Source organism: the organism of the source record quoted next, unplaced genomic scaffold (genome assembly GCF_019419815.1).
Source record: "Pyrus x bretschneideri cultivar Hongxiangsu unplaced genomic scaffold, Pyrus_bretschneideri_v1 Contig25, whole genome shotgun sequence".
Taxonomy (NCBI): Eukaryota; Viridiplantae; Streptophyta; class Magnoliopsida; order Rosales; family Rosaceae; genus Pyrus; species Pyrus x bretschneideri.
Genome location: NW_025999557.1, coordinates 2,575,284 through 2,596,078, shown reverse-complemented (window position 1 = coordinate 2,596,078; position 20,795 = coordinate 2,575,284). Strand labels below are relative to the sequence as shown.

Below are 20,795 nucleotides of genomic sequence, written 5' to 3'. Positions count from 1 at the left end.
TTGAAACTCAAATGATAAGAAGTACGATGACTTTTTGCAAGAATGCAATCATTATATTGAAAATCAGAGTTTGAAACACCATTAAATAAAGACAAAAGTATTTTTTTTTTTTTCTAAATAACGAAGGATGCATGTCCTAAGTGACGATGTCATAGCCAAATTTACTTGATATTGTTATTGTGACCACTGCAGACTTGGTTGACTCGGCCCATTACCACTTCATCCACATAATATAACCCTCTCCTCTTAGTACCACTCCCAATGATCGTGGTACAAGAGGTCCTATAAAATAGGAAATAAAAATTCCAATTATACAAGGAATCAATCATATGATCACATTCCCAAACTATATGGTTGATTCACACCAACAAATAGTTATAAAGGAAATACAAATGATTAATTAGCTGATATGTTTGAGTGTGCTAAGGTTGAGTCAAACTGATAACCGTGCAACTCAAGTTCTCTTGCTTCTGTTCTCCCAGTAATCTGAATCAGGATTGACGGGATATAGATCGTGAGCAGACGCAGACGAAGCAGTCCATGGCCCTTCAGTTGACCCCATTTCTATCTGTTTCTCGCCTGTGCCCCTTCCAAAACTAGATTGAAAATGTTTCGTCATTGCATTAATCTTAATACTCTGTGCATTTGGATTCGAGACCAACTCATGAACAACAGTCTTTCCTTCGAGCATGCTCACAACTGAAGACATGGTAGGCCTAGCTGTCGAAGTAACATTGCAACAAAGGAGAGCCACATTGATTGCAACAATCATCTCCTCTTTATTAAAGTCTGATCCCAACCTTGGATCAACTAGGTCCATCAAATTCCCCTGATCTTTTAGAAGTCGTGCCTACAAAAAATGGAAGTAACAAAAGCAATATAAATTCTGTCTTTGGATTAAACTTCATCGATTCAAATGTACTTTCACACATATAAGGCATATTAAGAAAATTTGAAAGTTAAATTAGGAAGTAGTAGATTCATGTTACCCAATCAAGAAGATAAAAGCTTTCTTCCTTTTTCCGGTAAGTTGTGTTGTTTCTCCCACTAACAATTTCCAATACAAGAATACCAAAACTATAGACATCTGCTTTATCAGTCAGATAACCCCGCATTGCATATTCGGGCGCCATATATCCACTGCAATATCATGAAATCATATCATTAACCCATATTGAGCTAAAATAATTAGTAAAAATATTGCTAATTGAATACTTCCAATAGTTAGAGAGATAATCAGTAATACAACTATATTGCAAGAACATATCTGCCCTTCAAATTTCTTGAACAACAAGGATTTGGTTAGGTTGAAAATTATGTAAGTTAGAGACTTTCCTTTTGCTCTATCTTCTTTTTTCAGGGTGGAAAAAGATTAAAACAAGAGAATAAGAAGATAAATAAAAGTGTAGGGACTCACTAAGTTCCAGCAATACGAGTGCTAATGTGTGTATTATCCTCTTCATCAAGTTTGGCCAATCCAAAGTCAGATATTTTCGGGTTAAGATTTTTATCAAGCAGAACATTAGTAGCCTTGATGTCTCTATGAACGACCTTCAATCTTGATTCCTCATGAAGATAAGCCAAACCTCTTGCTGTACCAATGCAAATCTTGTGTCTTGTTGACCAATCCAACTTCAAATGACTTTCTTTTTCCCCTTCAATTTGCCAAATTAAACAATGTTAGTTGTAAAGGACATATTTTTAGTGCATAAGATCTTTTATGCCCACTGTATGAATGAAATAAACTTTTGGCAAACGAGATTGATATTTACTGAACAAAGCATGAGCGACGCTATTATTTTCCAGGTACTCATAGACGAGCAATAGTTGATTTCCTTCAATACAACATCCGTGGAGCCTGACAAGATGAGGGTGTTGCAAAGCAGAAATCATGCCAATCTCATTAACAAATTCACGATTTCCTTGCTTTGATTTGGAAGACAGCTGCTTAACAGCTATTACGGTTCCATTAGCTAGAACACCCTACAGTTGAGAAAGATAGTCAAACTCTCATCACTATATGGAGCAAATTAACTTTCATTAGAATGGACAATATCAAAGTAGAAAAAAAAAATGTAATATATAAATAAATATTGGCTCCGAAGAATACCTTATAAACAGAACCAAAACCACCTTCACCAATCTTATTGGCTTTGTCAAAGTTGTGTGTGGCATCTTTGAGTTGCTTGAAGGTAAATTTACCAGTTTGCAGGTCCACACCCTTCAAATCTGTATAACAAGTAAAACTCATAAGAAATTGTGTCAAATAAAACTTTGAGAACAATAGCATTCTTAGTTCTTAATATTTTGTACATGATTCTAGAATTTAACTAGTAATTGGATCCATAGGTAGACATTGTGCATCATGAGTCTGGACTATAAATATATTATAGCAACATCAAAGTGCCAGAAAGCTCAATATCTAAATAATTACTGTCCTTGTGTATGCACGTCAATGTGCAAGAGAACCATGCAAAAAATAGCACAAATATTGTTCTTAGTCACGAAAAAAAGTTCGATAAGAAAAAGTAATGGAGAAACAAAAAGGAAAAACCAGTACAACAGAATAAACTGCAAATTAATACCATCCTCCAATGTCTTTTTTCGTCCTAGGAGGCCTCTCTTCCAAAGAATACCAAATATCAGTAGTATAATGAAGACTCCTCCAACCACAATTCCAACCACGGCACCTACAGGCATAGAAAATTCTGTCGGGGGAACAAAGTCTGCCAAAAGAAAGAGTAGCTTAAATTAGAATAAATGTAAATGTAATTGATATGAGAGTGGATTATTCAACCAACTATCTAATGCACACAGAAACAGAAGATTGAACCCAATCTTTGAGGCATCCTTAAATAAGCAGATAGTATATGAAGTAATCCCTCGAACAAACTTTCTTTGGATGGTTGTAAATTTTTAATGTTTCCTCAAGTGAAATGGTTAGTTTCCATGTAAATATTAAAAATCCTTGAAGTTGAATTTTGTTGTATTTAAAAGCGTCAACATGTTACCAATAAAAAAAAAACAACATATTATGCGATAAGAAAATTTAAGAGAGTATTTCCTCAAGTCTTGTCTCAAACTACGTGGAGTAAAACACGAAAAACACATAAGCATTATCTATTCTAAAGTTGGAGCGGGATTGGCATGTTCATGGCTACAGTCAAGAAAATGCCCCCTTGGTTTCACCTTATTTGCAAGAAAGCCATCTGATTTGGGGCTGGGTTGGAGGGTAATTAGGAAAAGATAGGAGGGTAATTTTGTCTCTCTAAAAAAACCTATGAAAAGATAGAGAGAGCTGTCAGCTTGCAGAGAGGGATGGAGGGAGAGAGAAAGAGAGAGCCTGAAGAATACCACCACTTCTCCTGAACGAGGGTTAGCTGTGCAATTCCAGTTCTCTCTCTAAAAAAAACCTAGGATTCTGGTTTTTTATTTTTATGTATATTTTTGTGTAAAAAAACCAAGTATTATAGTAAGGTTTTCAATTTACAAATGGTTTTTCTGTTCAGATTTTCTTTTTGTGAGTTTTGTGTATTATGTAGAACCAGCAATGCAAGAGCAGGATGTGATCAGTCACACCCGAAAAGAGGTTTGTTTCTCAAATCACATTCATTAGTTTGATCATTAATGTACTATGGAAGGCTCTTCAATATGATTTTCTAATTTCTCCTTTCCAGCATTCTCTTTTTTGTTTTTGGAGTATGTATGTGATTTATATTTAATTATAGAATAAAAATTAATAAACACGAGATGCAGCAATTAATTTGCATCCTTATGACAACACATGTATGAAAGTGCATTCAATTTCAATGTGTATGTGTGACAGGATGTGCCTGCTTGCTGCTGCTGGGTATGCTTGCTGTTGTTTCTCGCGCAATTTTTTTTTTTTTTTTTTTTGTGTGCGTTGATTTGATTAACAATTCAAGCGTATCTTTATTTTGTTGGTGTGTGTTGGTTCGCAGCCAGTTTTATTTATTGGTTTTTTTATTTGGATTTATAGCACTGAGGATATAGGTGAACGGTGAAGCGGTTTGTATGGGCTCATGTATCTTAAACATGTAGTGAGAAGTGAGGATTTTGTTTTAGTGTTTTAGATAATCTGAAGGAATATGTAGATACTATGATTTGGGGTTGCTTTCTTAAACCATGATAAAGCAGTCCAAGTAATTTTAACATAGATATCATTTTTTATGTAATGCATGAGTTTATGAAATGTTAAGACGATAATATATCATGTGATTTAAAATTCAAAGAGAGACAATGAATCGTGTTTGATATTTTGTTTGTCCTGATTTGTTTAAATTTGGGCGTTTTTCAGTTGGATTCATGGGTTTCATTTAAGATATCATTTTTGGTTTATGAATGGTTTGCCAATGCAAAAGTTTGCATCTTTTCTTTGTTGGATTCATGGGGTTTTCTTAAGCTTTCAAGTTTTTAGTTTTTATCAAGAAATTTTGGGTTTCATTTATTTTTCGAACTACACTTTTTTGTTAAGATTTTCTTTATACTTCAGCAAATGATTGCTTCTAGTTTATGCGGAAATACAAGGGAAAGGAAATATTGAAGAAGAAGAACCCTGCAGAACTGAAGTCGGATCTCTTAATTTAGTAGATATATCAATGCATATGATCAACACATAGTAATTAGACGAAGCTCAGATTAGTGAAAACTTACTTGGGTTTACCGAAATAGCTGAAATAAGAGGACCATAGACTCCTCTAAGAGGGATGCCTATCGTCCCTTTCCCGGCCCAATATAAACGAATCTCCAATGTATTATTAGTTACAAGAGTAGTAAAGTTCTTTATGACTACATCACCAAACTCAGGGGCTTCATCCATGATATTGAAGTCCTCCTCCTCTAGTTTTCCCTGCAATACATACATGTATATATACTAATTTAGTTGCTTAAATTTCATGATTATAAATGTGAAAGTTAACATTCAAATCGACCAAAATATAAACAATGCTTGTTGAAAATTAGAATATTTCACTGGTATACATGGAAGTGGATGCGATTAGTTACCTGAATGTAAATATTGAATATGCGCCTTCCCAAGCTTTTATATGTTGAGCCATTTCTAAACATTATCTCTGCAAAATGGAGGCTTACAGTGTAGTTTCCATTTCCCAGACAAAACCCAAAATAAGTTAGAGAGATGGGAGAAAGGCGAGCGTTCATGTACAGTTGAGGATCGGTCATAGAGAGTCTAGTTTCATTAGTCGATATAAAGGTGTCCGCAGTTTGGTCGTCATCAGGGAAGTAACCGGTGCTGCTTAATGCCCAATTTGTTGTGCTCTGGTAAAATGATGAAGGTCCAGCTTGAAATGTGTCACCATCATATACTGTATCTTTCTCTCCAGGGACAGTAACTTGTTTCCCACCACAATTTATATGGAGAGAGTACAAATCTATGAAAAAAGAAAATGGAGATTAGTAGGCATTGAGGAGGAAAACTAAAAAAGAATGAACCGAGAAAATAAAGGTAATTATTTGTGTAGAAACTCGGCTTACGTTTTGGACACTCTGAAGTTTTCAAACATGAAGCAGTTGTCCTAATAGAATAATTCAAGGAACAGAAATTGTCAGCAATCATAAATGAGAAGTTGCAAAAAAAATTAGTACATAATACACCGTTGGATACCAAAGTAAATTTATAGGTGCATGCTTTGAGACGATTAATTTGAACTTACGAACTATAGCCTTTTGACGAGCTTGTAAACAAGTTACTGCAGAAATTAACACAAACGAAAAGTTAAGCTTTTCTCCACATAACACAAACAGATTAACTTCAAGCTAATGAAGACATTCTTACAGGCCGCCTCGTGGTTGACAATTTGGATCCCCTATGGTGAGGTTGTTATATGAAAGATCACTGCACAAAAAGAGCTATGATGCAAATTCTGTTGAATTGTAATTCTCTAGCTGATTAGACTTAGTGAAATAAGTTATGAGCTTAAGTGTGCATTCACTTGAGTTGTAACACTGCCAAGTGTGAGGTTCAAAGATGTAAGGCAAATAATGCCATGTGTGATGATCCTAGAATATAGTTAGATGTGTGGTTGAGATCACTTTGTGATGTCCAAGGATCCGGCTGTGTTTTGCTAATGGTAATATTCTCTTTGCACGACTTGTGTGAGAGAGAGAGAGTGGGAGAATGTCAAATTAAGAAGGATTTTCCTCGACTGTGTTCTGCAGAGCAGCGAGGACCTACATTCTGTGTGATTTTCTTCATCCTTTCATTTTCATTATTAATCATCTTCCTCCCAGTCCTCATATTCATTGAGGTTTCATAAACCAGAATCAAAGAAGCACTAACAAATTCTTTTCCAGATGTAGTATGTCAGTACAAAAGGAAACAAGGGTGAGGAGAAAGAGGTAGGCATTAACACGGTTCGAATGAAGTTTTTAATATAATAGTTTTATATCTATATTAGTAAAAAAAAAAAAAAAAACAGCATAAATTTCCTTAGCATTTGGAAGAGAAGCTTACACGTTTTTTTTCGGCCAAGCAGGTACAGGTCCAGTCAACAAGTTTCCAGTTAAGAATCTAAAAATAATGAATACAGAAAAACTCAGTAAAGAATATAGTGTTTGTTCTTAGGAATTTCTTTGTAAAGGTCTGAAAATTTGAGTTTGCCAACTCTGGGTGCATTAGATCATTACTTCCATTTGAAAGACACACCTAAGGGTGATCACCTTATGTCAGTTAATTGCATGAGTATTAATGACTCTAATGAATAAACTAAACATTTCATTTCTGAGCAGAAGAGCCGTTTTCATTTTCATTGCAGTATAGCCTGTGACTCATAATTATAGTAATCGTGATTTGAAATATTTCCAGCTTGTCAGGCTGGGGGGGTAACAAGACCACTGAAGAATGTCTGCGTGAATTTCAAGTAAGAAAGACTAGATTGGTCATTCCAATTGCTTACATATAATCCACTTTTGCTAGACTAGAAAAGCTGTCTGGAATATCTCCGGTCAGCTTGTTAAAGCTGAGGTCTCTGCACAAACAAATAGCAAATGCAATTTAGATGTGCTCCCTGCAGAGAGGGAAATGACTTCTGAAAGAGATGTTCTCTTAATAAATACAGAAGCATAAAGTCCGCTCAACATCGTCTAAGTCACGTCAATAATCCTTGAAGTAGTAGAATCACATCTAGAAGAAATTTTTTTATTTGACAACGGAAAAAATAGGGACTAAGACATTTGTGCTTACAAAGTTTTCAATTTTTTCATTTTCTCAAGAAATGGAGGTAACTGTCCAGTAAGGTTGCAACTTCTCAACATCCTGCAACAGAAACACCAAAGCTTTGAGTTTATAGAAGACTTCCGGTACAGACGGAAATTTTGTGTCATGGAACCATTAACTCACAGTGTCTTCATGTTTTTCATCTTATCGAGCTTTGGAATGGGTGATTCAGGTCCACTCAAGTCAGTGATTCTCCTGCATGTTAAAATTGGGCCATGAACATAAACTTCGCATTTCACTAATCGTTTTGGATTTATAAACAGAGACGAGATAGACTAACAAGTCAGTTAAGTTTGTCAAAAGAGAAATGCCAGAAGGAATTGGCCCTGTCAAACCGCTAGCCTGAATCAATCTGTTTCAATGAGTCATAACATATGAATTAGTGATAATATTCAGAATCAAATAGCAGAAATATGATACACAAAAGAAAAACACTCACAGTTTTTCAAGATTTGTCCAGTTCCCAATAAAATCAGGTATCTGCCCGGAAAAGTGACTGTCACTAACCCGACTGCATAATGATTGAAAAAGGGAAAATACTACGAATTAGTATCAGAAAGCAATAAAAAAATTGTATGAGTGCTCAGGAAACCTTTAAGAAGAAAGAACCACAGAAGCTTACAAGTCCTTTATTTTGGTAAGCTTTGCAAATGTTTTTGGCAACTCCCCGCTAAAGTTGTTTGAGGAAAGCAACCTAAGTATGAAACAGATATAAAGAAGTAGATGATTTACTGGTGAAAACATCCAGAATTTGTCTACAAGAAAGAAAATTCCAAATAAACCAAATACTTTTTAACACGGTAAAATTTGAACAGGGCTCTTACATTCTTTCTATGTTGGCCCAAGATCCAAGCTCCCGAGGGAGAGGTCCAGAGAAATTATTGAAACTGATGTCCCTATACAAACAAATTCAATTCCATTGATTAAAAAAACATCATTAAGGATCATCATAGAATCAAATGGGGTAAGCAAGAAACAAATGCGCAATCAACACTCACAAACTCTGCAGAGTGGTGATGTTTCCGAGCTCTTTGGGGATAGAACCTGTCAAACGATTTCCAACAAGGGATCTGCATCAAAAACTGTAGTCTTAAGATCACTTTTATCAAGCAAGTGGATCAATAACATTAACATGTTCGTCAATACACCCCCATGTGTTCGATTCAAAATTTATGATTCAAATGCCTCATGACCACGGAAGCCCATCATCATGAACAAAACCCAATGTAGTAGATTCATAGTTTAAGAAAGAAATGGCTGAAGAACATTGGAGTGACCAAATAAAGCAATAAGAACATGACATGAACATCAAACACAAAAATGCATGCAGTTTGAGAGAAGACAGTACATGTTCAGAAGTGGAAGAGAGCTCCATTCTGGAGGGATGGTACCGCTCAGGTAGTTGCGGGTGAGGTCGCTGAAGGAGAAAGAAAGAAACCAGTTATTGTCTCACTGACAACATAAATAAAGATAAGCTATATATGAAATTAGAATAAACCATTTACACGACACATAGTTATTTTACTTTAAATAATGTAAACTTGGAGGGGTTAAAATGTGCTTACATTTCTTGAAGATAGGCGAGATTTACCAGCTCTGGTGGGAGTGTTCCTTGCAAATCTTGGGCTTTTAGAACTCTGTGTTTCATCGGAAAACAGAGTTTCAAAGATTAGTTGCAAATTAACAGATATCCACTATGCATCTATACTGTGACTAAAAGGAAAAGTTGCCACAGAACAGGTAAAACACTAATTTATCACAGAAAATGCTTACTTTTGGTCAGGGAATTAAATAGGAAGAGGGAACTGGTTTTCTTACTTTAAAACCGAAGGAAAATGTCCAATGTTCTTTAGAAATAATAAAACTTGAGGAATTACACAAACGGTAAATGTGTATTTGTTACAAGCACACTGTGAATCATTCTTTCATTAACTTTGTAACTAATAACTTTGTCGATACAGAGCTGTATGTGTATAATAAGTATACAAGAATCATGGTGACTACGTTCAATTATACGTTGATCAAGTATGCAAGAACCAAGCCTAAATACAGCACAGCGGTAATACCAAGTCCTAACAACTCAGCATGCCATGGAACATCTATGCTGGCTCATAACCAGATCAGAAACACATTGTTATAGAAATTGAGCAAATTGGCCACATACCATAACTCGATTTTACAGATAAGTTGAATTGCTGTACATGGTAGGGTTGAACGTTTCTTGAATTTCAAGGCACAAGAAGTTCTTATTAGATCAATAAAAACTTCCAATTGGTTGCGGGTTGAAGAAAAAATAAAAAATCTGGAGGGGTAAAGTATTGGGAGATGGAAACCCAACTAGTGTACGGACGGCTAAGCCCGTTCTAGTGTAAGGCGGCCATAAGCCCATTTGGGAATTTTAAGATGTATACCAATTTTCATCATAATTTTGTTCCAACAAAAACTGAATTGATCGAAATCGAAATTTTCAATCCTGACTTGCAAGTCAAGAATAGTTTATAGTTCTAAGAAATTTGATTCAATTTTATTTTTATTTATGCCCCTTATTTCGTCAAATACAGAATTTAACAGTGTGCATGAAGAGAAAAAGATGAGTGCTAGTCACTTTTCATAGCTCTAAACAGTAGCAACATTTACTTACTTCACATACACAATAAAGCTTCAAAATTTTTACGCCACGAACCTAGGCAAAATTTTCAGTGTGTTAGGAAAAATGTTCTATATACTAAGTGTCGTAATTCAAGTGGTACAAAAAAATTTCATGTATCCAAATACTTATATTATAATACTTAATATACCGGACCATATTCTCGAAGCATTAAAAATTCTCTCAAAAGCTAGGGTCGGGGCGTGAGAAAATCATAAAGAAACAAACGAGCTCGACTGTGCTATTAAACTAACATCCCTCAGATCCAACTGGAATCAATTGGCCTAGCTACTTGGCCGACATAAGGTTCAATGAGTGAATACGACGTGCCAAGTTGCCAATAGACAACTCGCTGAGGCCCACACTAGGCCTTATAATTCGTACTTTATTTTGGAGGTTTCATGGGCATGGGGTTAGGTTTGGGGACATTTAGTGAATTTGATTGATCCTTATGGCAAATAGACGTGGGGTCATAAATAAATAAATAAAACGAATTTTTTTTAATATAATAATATATATCACGCTAAGAAAAATTTACACGTATTAAATATATGAATCAACGTAAATTTTATAAAGCTGTGTTTATATGAAGCTTTGTTTAATAAAAAAAATTGTTCAATGTAAGTTATTCTCCTCTCTTACATGCATAGTTAATTTTTTTTGTAGGAGAAAACACTCATTGAGAAGGGATTTTTTCAAGCGGCATACCAAATATCATATTACACATAGAGAATGATTTTTCTTTTTTTTTTCGTATTCCCTCACCTATTTTATAACACTTAAATTATTCACTTGAATACCGAATAGTTACAAAATTTTCTGCTCATTGAATTTCATTGCCCTAAAAAAGTTTTCATGTAGATATTATACAATGTCACTGGATGGTACGTGGACGTAAACCTTTCTTTTTTTTTCTTTTAATGTTATTCTTATAACAAAGACTGAAAAACTTTGATCTTATCCTTCTCAACCTTTCACAACAAAGGCGCCTAATCCGTACTTTGCTTTTTCTTTATTTTCTCAACTGTTTCTTTCTTTTTCTCTTAATAGTTCTATATATCATGAGATGGAATTCGTTCAAAACACAACGAGCAAAACTATCTTTTCATAAATAAAAAACACACACACACACACAACGAGCAAACTGTTTATCCAGAAAAGAAAAATATAATGAGCAATTTTAATGGCTTAAGAAATAAGTTAATCAATGACAATTCTATATAACCCAACGTTTATTTTCCAACTTATGTTATGTTTATCACATTAAGTTTTTTTTTTTTTTAATAAACAATATTATCTACATGAGAAAGTGGGCTAAACCTCACATTGAGTTAGTAATAATATGGTTCAAATACACCTTTGGTGAGAATCAAACTTAAAACCTCTCACTTACAAGTAAAAAAAGACTAAGTGACACATTAAGTGCTTAAATTGGTGTTTATTAACGCTATAATCTCATGTGCATATTATGTGTCAAATAAATTGAAAACAAAGAATCATCTATTTCGCTCGGTAATCTATTATTAACAACTTTTTTCCAACTCTTTCCGTTGTACAGTAACATTTTATATTCACAACGGGTCTCAAACAAGAGAACTAAACAAACATACAATTATTCATACATATATATATATATATTAACGATATGTTCTCTATGATGAAAAAAAAAAAAGAGTAATTAGAATCTCCTGCATTTTTTTTCCAACTTTTTTAGATTAAACATATGTTCTTTTACAAAATTTTATGAAGATGCGTTCATCAATTGCCAACTTAGCATTTTATTTATTCATTTAATATATAATCACTTAAACTAGCTAACAACTAATTTCCTACAATCTAGGAATTTTAAATTCGCGGCATTATTTTTTTACTTATTTATTTTTAACAAACGATAGGGGTGGAGGAATGCTCTAAGTCTCACAATGAACTAGTTATAATGTGATTCAAATTCGTAGTTTTATTAAAAACATTAATTTAAGTAATTCATCAATATCACCGAAAAATAACTTTTCATTTCAGTTATTATATTTAATTAGTCTCTTCTTTCATAAAAAAGAACAAAGTCATTAATACTTATATAAAAAAAAAAAAAAGAAATTTGGATTCTAAATGTACCAAGAAATAAAATGTACCATAAAATCAAATGCACCAATATAATCAAATGTACCTCTAATAAAATTGTGTAAAAAATATTTAATCAAATTCTTAAAAAGAACCGATATTTAATCATCGAAATTAAAAAAATGAGACGCCTATATTTAATCTCAGGTGAAGTGCCAATCTAGTCCATGAACTATCACCTTAGTGAAAATTAGGTCCCTAAATTATTTTTTCGGTAAAATAAGTCCCTAAATTCATTAGAAATTGCTAATTTCATCCCTACTAGTATATTTAAAGCTATTTTATTCAATTTTTGATCAACTTAAGTTACTTGACACACTTTAGAGTAACATCATCATTTTCTCGTCTATAAGTCCTTAACTTTTTATATAGGTTGCGAATTTAATGTCTAATTTACCCTCAAAAGTTAACTTACACTATTTCTTTTTGAAAAACTACCAATTTATCCTCCAAAGTTAACTCCATACACTATTTCTTTATGAAAAATAACCAATCTATTATCCAATATGTATTACATGCAAGTAACGTGACTTAAATTGATGGAAAATTGAATATAGTAGCTTCGAATATCATTAGGGATGTATTTGGCAGATTCTTATAATTTAGGGACTAATTTTTCTGAAAAAATAGTTTAGAGACCTAATTTTCACTAAGGTGATAATTCAGGGACTAAATTGGCAGTTTACCCTTTAATCTCACTCAGTTCTGAGTCGGGAATGCTTGTTTTTGAGAGAGAGAGAGAGAGAGAGAGAGAGAGAGAGAGAGAGAGAGAGAGGTTTACATGCTTGTAATATGGCAGACGGTGGAGTTTTTGTCGGAGCAAGTACAGTTGATGGCATTCTCAAATCCTTTGGCTGCGCTTGGATTAGTCCATGGAAGTTGGCCGCTGCATGGATCTGGGTCTCCACTGAAATCCCAGCCCTTCTTCCCCAATGCCTTTGCTATGGCTTCCAAAGTTTGCACTGCATATACGCAAAATAAAAGGCAACAAATTAACATTGTGCTCAACAAAATAGTAAAAAAAAAAATTTTGATGCTAGACAAGAACTACAGAGTGCACCTTATATGATTGAAAGTTTCTACCAAGTTCACGCAAATATCTGTTTACCTAAGGTTCATTTGATAACCATTTTAATTTTTAATTTTTAATTTTTAGTTCATTGGTAACTGTTTTCACTTCTCGGAAGAATGTAAACTGAGAATCAAAATCAACCCAAACCAAATTTTGAAAACTCAAAAAGAATTGAAAATTAAAAAATTATCAAACGAACTTATAACTATCATTTATAGAATGAAACAAAGGAAGATCTTTGACATAGAGATATTGAGGTGAATTACTCGTACCTTCATCATTTGGCAATCGAGCAGCTCCAAAGGCAAAAGTTACAAAGCAAGCTACAAAGAAAAGAGAATGAGGAAGAAGTCGAGGGAAGAACATATTCATCATTTTTCTAGGCAAAGTCTTTCACATTTGAAGAGAAAACCAGAGACAAAAGGATCAGTTTGCGCAGCTAGCTGGATGGAATATGTTGAGAGGTTTTGGAAGTTGTTGGATTGTATGTCTGAAAATTTGTGAGAGTAGCGAAGAAGGAAAGATTTGTGAGGAGAATGAGTCTGAATTACAGCTTTTTATTCACTTGAGAGGAGGGAAGGAGTGGCCCCTCGAAGGACAGAAACGGAAGTCAATGACTTGTCTTAGCTTACTTGCCCTTAAAACCAAAGACCAAACAAGAAAGGAAAAAAAAATTATTCCCAACCACTTACTCTATTTATTTTTATTTAATTATTTATATAATTAAAGATACATTTACATAAATTACTTGTAAAATAATTAATTTAAAATAGAAGATTTGAGTTTAGCCAAGCTAGTTATGTCATTGTGTTTTATCATGCACCAAGTTTGAATTCCGCTTGCCATAATTTAGTTAAATTTAATATAATTATATTATCGTTTGACAATAGATAGACGTTTTAGTAACATGTTAAAAAGACTGGTTTCACGGGTAGTGACTTGTTAAACTTATGTTATTACATTATATTAAAATTTTATTGTAAGTGGTTTCTGAAACTGACCCATTGTCACATCCCAGACTGGCTCTGTCGTAGCACGATATTGTTCGTTTTGGGTTTACCATTCCCTCACTGTTTTGTTTCTGGGAACTCACGAGCAACTTCCCAGTGGGTCACCCATCATGGGATTGCTTTCACCCAAACTCACTTAACTCAAAGTTCTGATATAATCCGAAGCCAGTGAGTTCCTAAAAGACCTCGTGCTATAGGGAATGGAGCATGTACATATAAGGCACATCACCCCATCTCCGTTGGTCGATGTGAGATCTTACAATCCACCCCACTTAAGGGGAACCTGGCGTCCTCGCCGGCACATTCGTATCGAACGATAGAGTAGCTCTGATACCATTCTATCACATCCCAGACCGGCCCAGCATCCTCGCTGGCACATTCGTACTGAACGGCATAGTGACTCTGATACCATTCTGTCACATCCCAGACCGGCTCCGCCGTAACATGATATTGTCCGCTTTGGGCTTACCATTTCATCATGGTTTTGTTTCTGGGAACTCACAAGCAACTTCCCAGTGGGTCACCCATCCTGAGATTGCTCTAACCCAAACTTGCTTAACTTTGAAGTTTTGATGGAATTCGAAGCCAGTGAGTTCCCAAAATGCCTCGTGTTATAGGGAAGGGAACATGTACATATAAGACACATCACTCCTTTTTCGTTGGTCGATGTGGGATCTTACACCCACAGCATCAAAATGATATCTGAAATTAAAAATTGAATAATATCGTCTCTAGATATGTGTGTTGCAAATCAATGTCGTCTTCTGTCTGAATTCTGTTAAAAAAAAATTTATGAGCTGATGTGACACACATAAGATTCTGCACTCCAATAATATGATGACACATGGACTAAAGAAAGTGTTTCAAAAATTTAAAAAGGTAAAAAGAAGAAAAACAACAAACTAAAAATCCTCAAAGTAGTTCCACCAGGGCTTGATAGCCCCGCACCCAGTCCCCTAAACAACCCGGCACCTAGCTAAAACCCTCCAGCCCAAGCTAGGCAAGAGATCGGCCCAAAATCGACAGACCTATGGGACGACCTACATGACGCAGGTTGACGAAGGGAGAAGAAGCCACTGAAGGAGAAAGACGGAAAGACGACGACGTGGGATTTGGTGTGGAGATTCAGTAGTCGAAGCTCGTTGGGGGTGTAGATGAGCTTGTTGTTGAGGTCGGCTTGGGATTTGAAGGACAGGAAGGTGACGATGGTCGGAATGGAAGGGAAGTGCAGGGGTGGATGGCGGTGGGGACAAGGAAGAGGTGTGGAAGGGATATGCAGCTGGCAATTTGGTCCTATGAATCTGAAGAACCCTTTTAATAATAATAGTAATATTATTATTATTATTTTATAAAGTCAGAAATTAAAAATAAAATTATTATTTTTTATTATTTTATAATAAAAAATAATATTTTAATAAAATTGATTAGGTTATTTTTTGTTAGGGATGGAGTTGCATTTGGCCTGTTACTGTTCATTATGGTCTATCACTGTTCATCGAGTGAATTAAATAGGCTGGGTGCTAGCGCATTTTTTTAGGGGCAGAATTGCTCTCATCTTCTCTTCTTCTTTGAACTCAGCCACTAACAACAATCTCCATATTTGTAGACAACTTTGATCAATTTTCAATTTCAGATATCATTTTGATGTGTTTGTCAATTTCAAGAATCATCTGTGATAAAAATATGAATTTGACTTCAATATTTACATGTATTTAATACAATCAATATTTTTAAGATATAATTTGGCCACCTATTTAAATGTTAATTATTTAGAATGTCTAAGTGATGAACTTATTAGAAAAGAAATCCATATTTGTGTCTCAATCTTATCTATTAGCTTAACAGTGTTGTTCATGTCAAGTTTCTAAGAAATAAATTGCGTCCAACGCCATCTGAAAACGAAAAAAATAACCCTTTTTCCGTTTTGAGAATATATGCATATATATATATATATATATATATTATTACAATCAATCCTTTTATTAATAATCTAAATTACACTATAATGATTAGAGCACTTAAACCAGCGACACAATAAATTAAAGAAAAAAGTCATATTCTTCAGACAATCCGACACTTACATAATGTAATAAAAGAAATAAAAAAGAAAAACTACAAAAAAAACCGTGCATGAAATTAAGTGCACGTCTACATCAAGCAAATGAATGGCACAGAGTGACAGAAGGCTAAATAAATGGGATCCGGCTTTTCTGCCCTTTCAGTTTCATACACTTCTATCATCTTCTGTTTTGTGTAATCACGGTTAAGCCATGTTAATATTTTATATTAATTTTTTTTTATAAAGATAATAAGATAAAAAATAATAATGATAAAAAATATTAATGTGATTTAATCGTGATTATATAAATAAAAAAGAATAAAAATGTATAAGACTGAGAAGGCAGAGAAGTCAGGTCCAAATAAATGTCGTTCGAAATTAATCTTATTGGACTTGGACTTCTTCACTAACACTCAATCAAAAGCAAAGGTTGATTGGTTGCTGAATGAATACAATCAATTGACTAATCAGCTGAGATCAAGCATTGTATTCCGTACGTACCGCAGACCCAAGTCAATCAGAAACTTAAAAAATTAAAAATTACGAAGCTCTGCCTCATTTTGGGAGTAAAAACTTGTAAATTTAGAATTACAGACCAGTCCGTTAATGGTTTCTCAGATGGGGTTTGTTATTTACACACATTTATTTTACTTTTTATACACTTTTTTAACTTTCTGCCATTAGATCGAATTAATTGAAGAAGATCGAATGATAAAAATTAACAAGTGTGTAAAAAGTAAAAAGAAGTGTGTAAATAGCATAATCATTCTTACATACTAGAGAAAATAAAATGTAATTAAAAGGGTAGATATTCATTATCAAATAAAACTCTAACATATATATTTGGACTGAATTTGTGACACCATTTTTTACACAATTTTTGACAACCGTTTTGTGGCTTCCACTACGTAAAGTACTTTTAACAATCTGAACTGTTTATTTTTCAGAAAATTATTCATAGATCATTCTTTGCAAAAAATTAACCAAATATAAAACTGTTAAGATATTCAATGATCATATGATTTTATATTTAGGTGATTTTTGGTAGACATGATAGTTGAAGGAAAACTTAAAAAGATAGACAATTTGGATCCTTGAAATATATTACGAAATGAGCCCCACAAAAACAAGTATCAAAAGTTGTGTAGAAATATGGTGACACAAATTTGCCCCTTATATTACTTTCGTTGTATAGGTATAAGGCGGGGGTTATTGAATTAATTATCATGACCAAAATTACCAAAAAGTATTGGATCATACTGTGGAATACTAGCATATATCCACACACAAAATGTGTGAAAATTTTGTATTTTTTTATTTAAAATGGAAGGAGAGAGGAAAAGACGAAGAGAGAGCGTGGGATGGGGAGATAGCTTTATTTTTTATTTTTTAATTAAAAATATGTTAGAATCACATATAGGTGAGATTTTGAAAAGAAAAAAAAAATGGTTGTGTGAAATTACATTAATGCCCACATTTCTTATAAATATTCAGTTTTAATTAAAGGGTTAGAATGGTAATTTTATAAACTTTTGACTGACAATGAGAGTTTTATTAATATGTAGTTCAGATAATCAGAACAAACATTTGTACGGACTATGTATTACTAAACAGTGAACGCCTGTCGAGGTCAAGTTTGGGAGCTCCCTCGAACATAGTCCATGCAAAAGACTAATCAAAGACAAATTCTTGAAGAAAAATATCATAAAAAAGATTTTGAAAACCTGTTTTTTGACCGATACCGATGGCTGGCCAGATGCAGCTAAAGATATGCAGACACACCCAAGTGACACCCTTTCATAAGGATCCAATTTAAAGATTTTAATTCATAAATGGTTGATTTGAGACTATGTGAAAATTTAGTCATGTGATCATAAATAGATGACTAAGACGTATGTGGAATAATTGTTTTTAAGTACAACTGAAATAGTTGATATGGATGGATTATAATTATCGCAACTGTTTTTTTTTTTTTTTTTTTTTTGTCGAATAATTATCTCAATTGTTTGATCAAGTGGGAATTCTATAATATTGGAAAGCCGTTTTTTAACAACAAAAACAAAGAGATTTTTTTTTTTAGTTGACAAAGGAAATGAAAATTTTCATAAAAATATTACGAGATCACGGGACTTGAACTATATTTGTAACGAACAAACGACGATAAAAAATAATTAGTTGTAACTGTTTTTTTGTTGTTGAAGTAACTAGTATTATTTGCTCAATACACCGATTTGTGGCAAAACAGTGTCGACGCATATTATTTGCAGCTCATAGTCAGCTTAATTAAAAAACCTTTCCAACAACCGAACTCACGATTTTGACAACAGTATATAATATGCTATTAGTTTTCCATGATTATGAAATTTAAAATAATTAATCAGGCCTAATTTAAAGTACACCCACTCGTAATTAAAATAATTAAGTCACCCACTGGTCTATAATAAGCCAAGCATGGGAAATTTCCTGATCAGGGTATGTGGACATGGTAATTGCGCAGCTCTATGCACATGCTTTCTTGATCAAGTTGCTGGAGTTGACTAACTGAAGCTAATTGCTTGCAAGCAATATACAAATGTTCTGTATTTTTGTTTTCATTGTACTTTGATCAGCATTCCATGACTATATGAAAAAAATAAATATACCTGATGCCATGTACACCTAGTGCTACACATCCTTAAATGTGTGTGTGTGCGTATTTTGACACAACTTTTTGTGGTTTTCATTTCATAATTTTTTTTTAAAGATCGGAATCACCTATATTTCAATTTATCATTCATATATCATCATTGTAAAAAAATTTAAAAAAATAATTTATAATTAAAAACATATATGATTCTACAAAAAAAACAATACTAAGATAATTTGTATATAATATTAATATTTAGTTCTCCAAGTATAAAGTCATTGATAGGAATTGGATGCTATCATTATAATCATTTTCTCCAGTTTATCAGTTGGTTGACTGTATAGCTTGGTATGGAACATCATTAATTGTTTTGTGTGCGTATGTGTACAGAGTTTATAGAAATAATTTTCACATAGATCATTTTTGGACTACTTTGTTTTCTGAATTCTTCCAAATTCAATTCAAATAAAAAAAAAATGAAAAGAGAGTGCAACGAAAAGAAGCATATAGAATTCACTTCCCATAATTTATCTACATATTAATATCTGCATCAGCGCATGTGATAATAATTCACTACAACACAAATACTTATGTCAATTGTTGTATTGTTGTCTATATTTTGGAGGGTGTGAGTCCTTTGAGCTTTGTTTGGGGAAAGGATTCTAGCCCTGTGAACTTAAAGACCAAATTAGTAAAAAATGAATTATAAAATGCTAGATATGAGAGATTACAAAACCACCGTATAAGCATTGTAAAAGACATGTAAAAAAAATTTGTAAATGACTTAAACCAAGTAAGGATTTAAAAATCACTCTCGACTCTCACATGTTTTTGTGATGCTCATATAACGTTTTTCTAATCTCTTCCATATAAAATTTTATGATAATTTCATGACCATCTGTGCTTCAATGTTCAATCCCTTCAAAACGGACAAGGATTCTCTACCCTCCCACTTCCGGTGCTCTCCCGTGCCCTCCTATTTGTATGGTCACAGTTAAGCCATGTCAACATTTTATATTACTATTTATTTTTGTCTTATTATCTCTATAAAAAAATAATATAAAATGTTAACGTGGCTTAACCATGACCACACAAAATAGAAGGACACCGAAGGATACCAAAAGTGGAAGGGCAGACAATCCGTCCCTTTGAAAAACCACTCACCCAAGCCTAATTTTGACAAGGAGTCCTAGGTCTATAGGGCCTGTCTCCCGTATTTATGTGGAGAGCTTTTACTCCCTAGCCTTCTTGTGCTAGGCTTGTTCTTCATTGCCTCTTTTGCAAGGTTTTGTCTTCTCCCTAGGTTATAGGGCTTTGGATCAGGCGAGTTTGGTCAGAAACTTTCCAAATTTACCTTCTGATACGCTGGATTTTGTCATTGATTTTCTTCTTTCAACATATTTGCGGTTGGTCTACCTTACATGGTAAGATCCTTGATGTATCTGTTTTGTTACATGGGAATTTATCTGCACATTGTGGAGGTGTTGGTAACGGTGGCTTAATAGGCTGATCTGATATGACGAGGACGAGAAGTTGAATCTTCCGGTCTATGCCTTATTGGCGTTTTCAGGACTAAGTACTGATTTAGGACTATGTGCAACTCAGTGTATATTTATTGAAGGCAGATTCTCTGTCCTCTCATTTTCGTGCCCTTCTGTTTTGTGTGGTCACGATTAAATCACGTCAACATTTTATATTTTTTTAGAAAGATAATAAGACAAAAAAAATAGTAATATAAAATGTTAACGTGACTTAATCGTGACCACACAAACAAAAAAATAGAGGTGGGCATGGAAAGTGAGAGAGCAGAGAATCTGCCTTTATATTTATTATACTCTTTTGTAATTATCCACAATTGTAATGATCAATGATATAATTACATAAAACTGACCTCATACGATTACGATGGCACATCCATATTTATTATACTCTTTTGTAATTATCCACAATTGTAATGATCAATTATATAATTACATGAAACTAACCTCATATGATTACGAAGGCA

General features: G+C 33.7%; 1 protein-coding gene and 1 long non-coding RNA gene across 2 annotated transcripts; one reads left to right on the top strand and one right to left on the bottom strand.

The window, feature by feature from the left end:
- Positions 1 to 134: 134 nt before the first annotated feature.
- Positions 135 to 13,672, bottom strand: LOC103949974 (probable leucine-rich repeat receptor-like serine/threonine-protein kinase At3g14840). Its single transcript, XM_048586901.1, has 24 exons — positions 13,368 to 13,672; positions 12,805 to 12,985; positions 8,821 to 8,892; positions 8,604 to 8,672; positions 8,254 to 8,325; positions 8,080 to 8,151; positions 7,878 to 7,949; positions 7,695 to 7,766; positions 7,536 to 7,607; positions 7,379 to 7,450; positions 7,223 to 7,294; positions 6,936 to 7,007; positions 6,494 to 6,550; positions 5,816 to 5,875; positions 5,694 to 5,729; positions 5,515 to 5,555; positions 5,026 to 5,411; positions 4,675 to 4,870; positions 2,586 to 2,726; positions 2,111 to 2,229; positions 1,773 to 1,983; positions 1,418 to 1,655; positions 990 to 1,140; positions 135 to 850 (listed from the first exon to the last, which is right to left on the bottom strand). The coding sequence occupies exons 1-24, from the start codon at positions 13,468 to 13,470 to the stop codon at positions 455 to 457; spliced, it is 3,033 nt and encodes a 1,010-aa protein (XP_048442858.1). The 5' UTR covers positions 13,471 to 13,672; the 3' UTR covers positions 135 to 454.
- On the top strand, positions 2,709 to 4,196 carry LOC125478593. The gene is made up of 3 exons (XR_007259400.1): positions 2,709 to 3,589; positions 3,827 to 3,850; positions 4,001 to 4,196. It is a non-coding gene; the product is annotated as an uncharacterized LOC125478593 (long non-coding RNA).
- Positions 13,673 to 20,795: the final 7,123 nt, after the last annotated feature.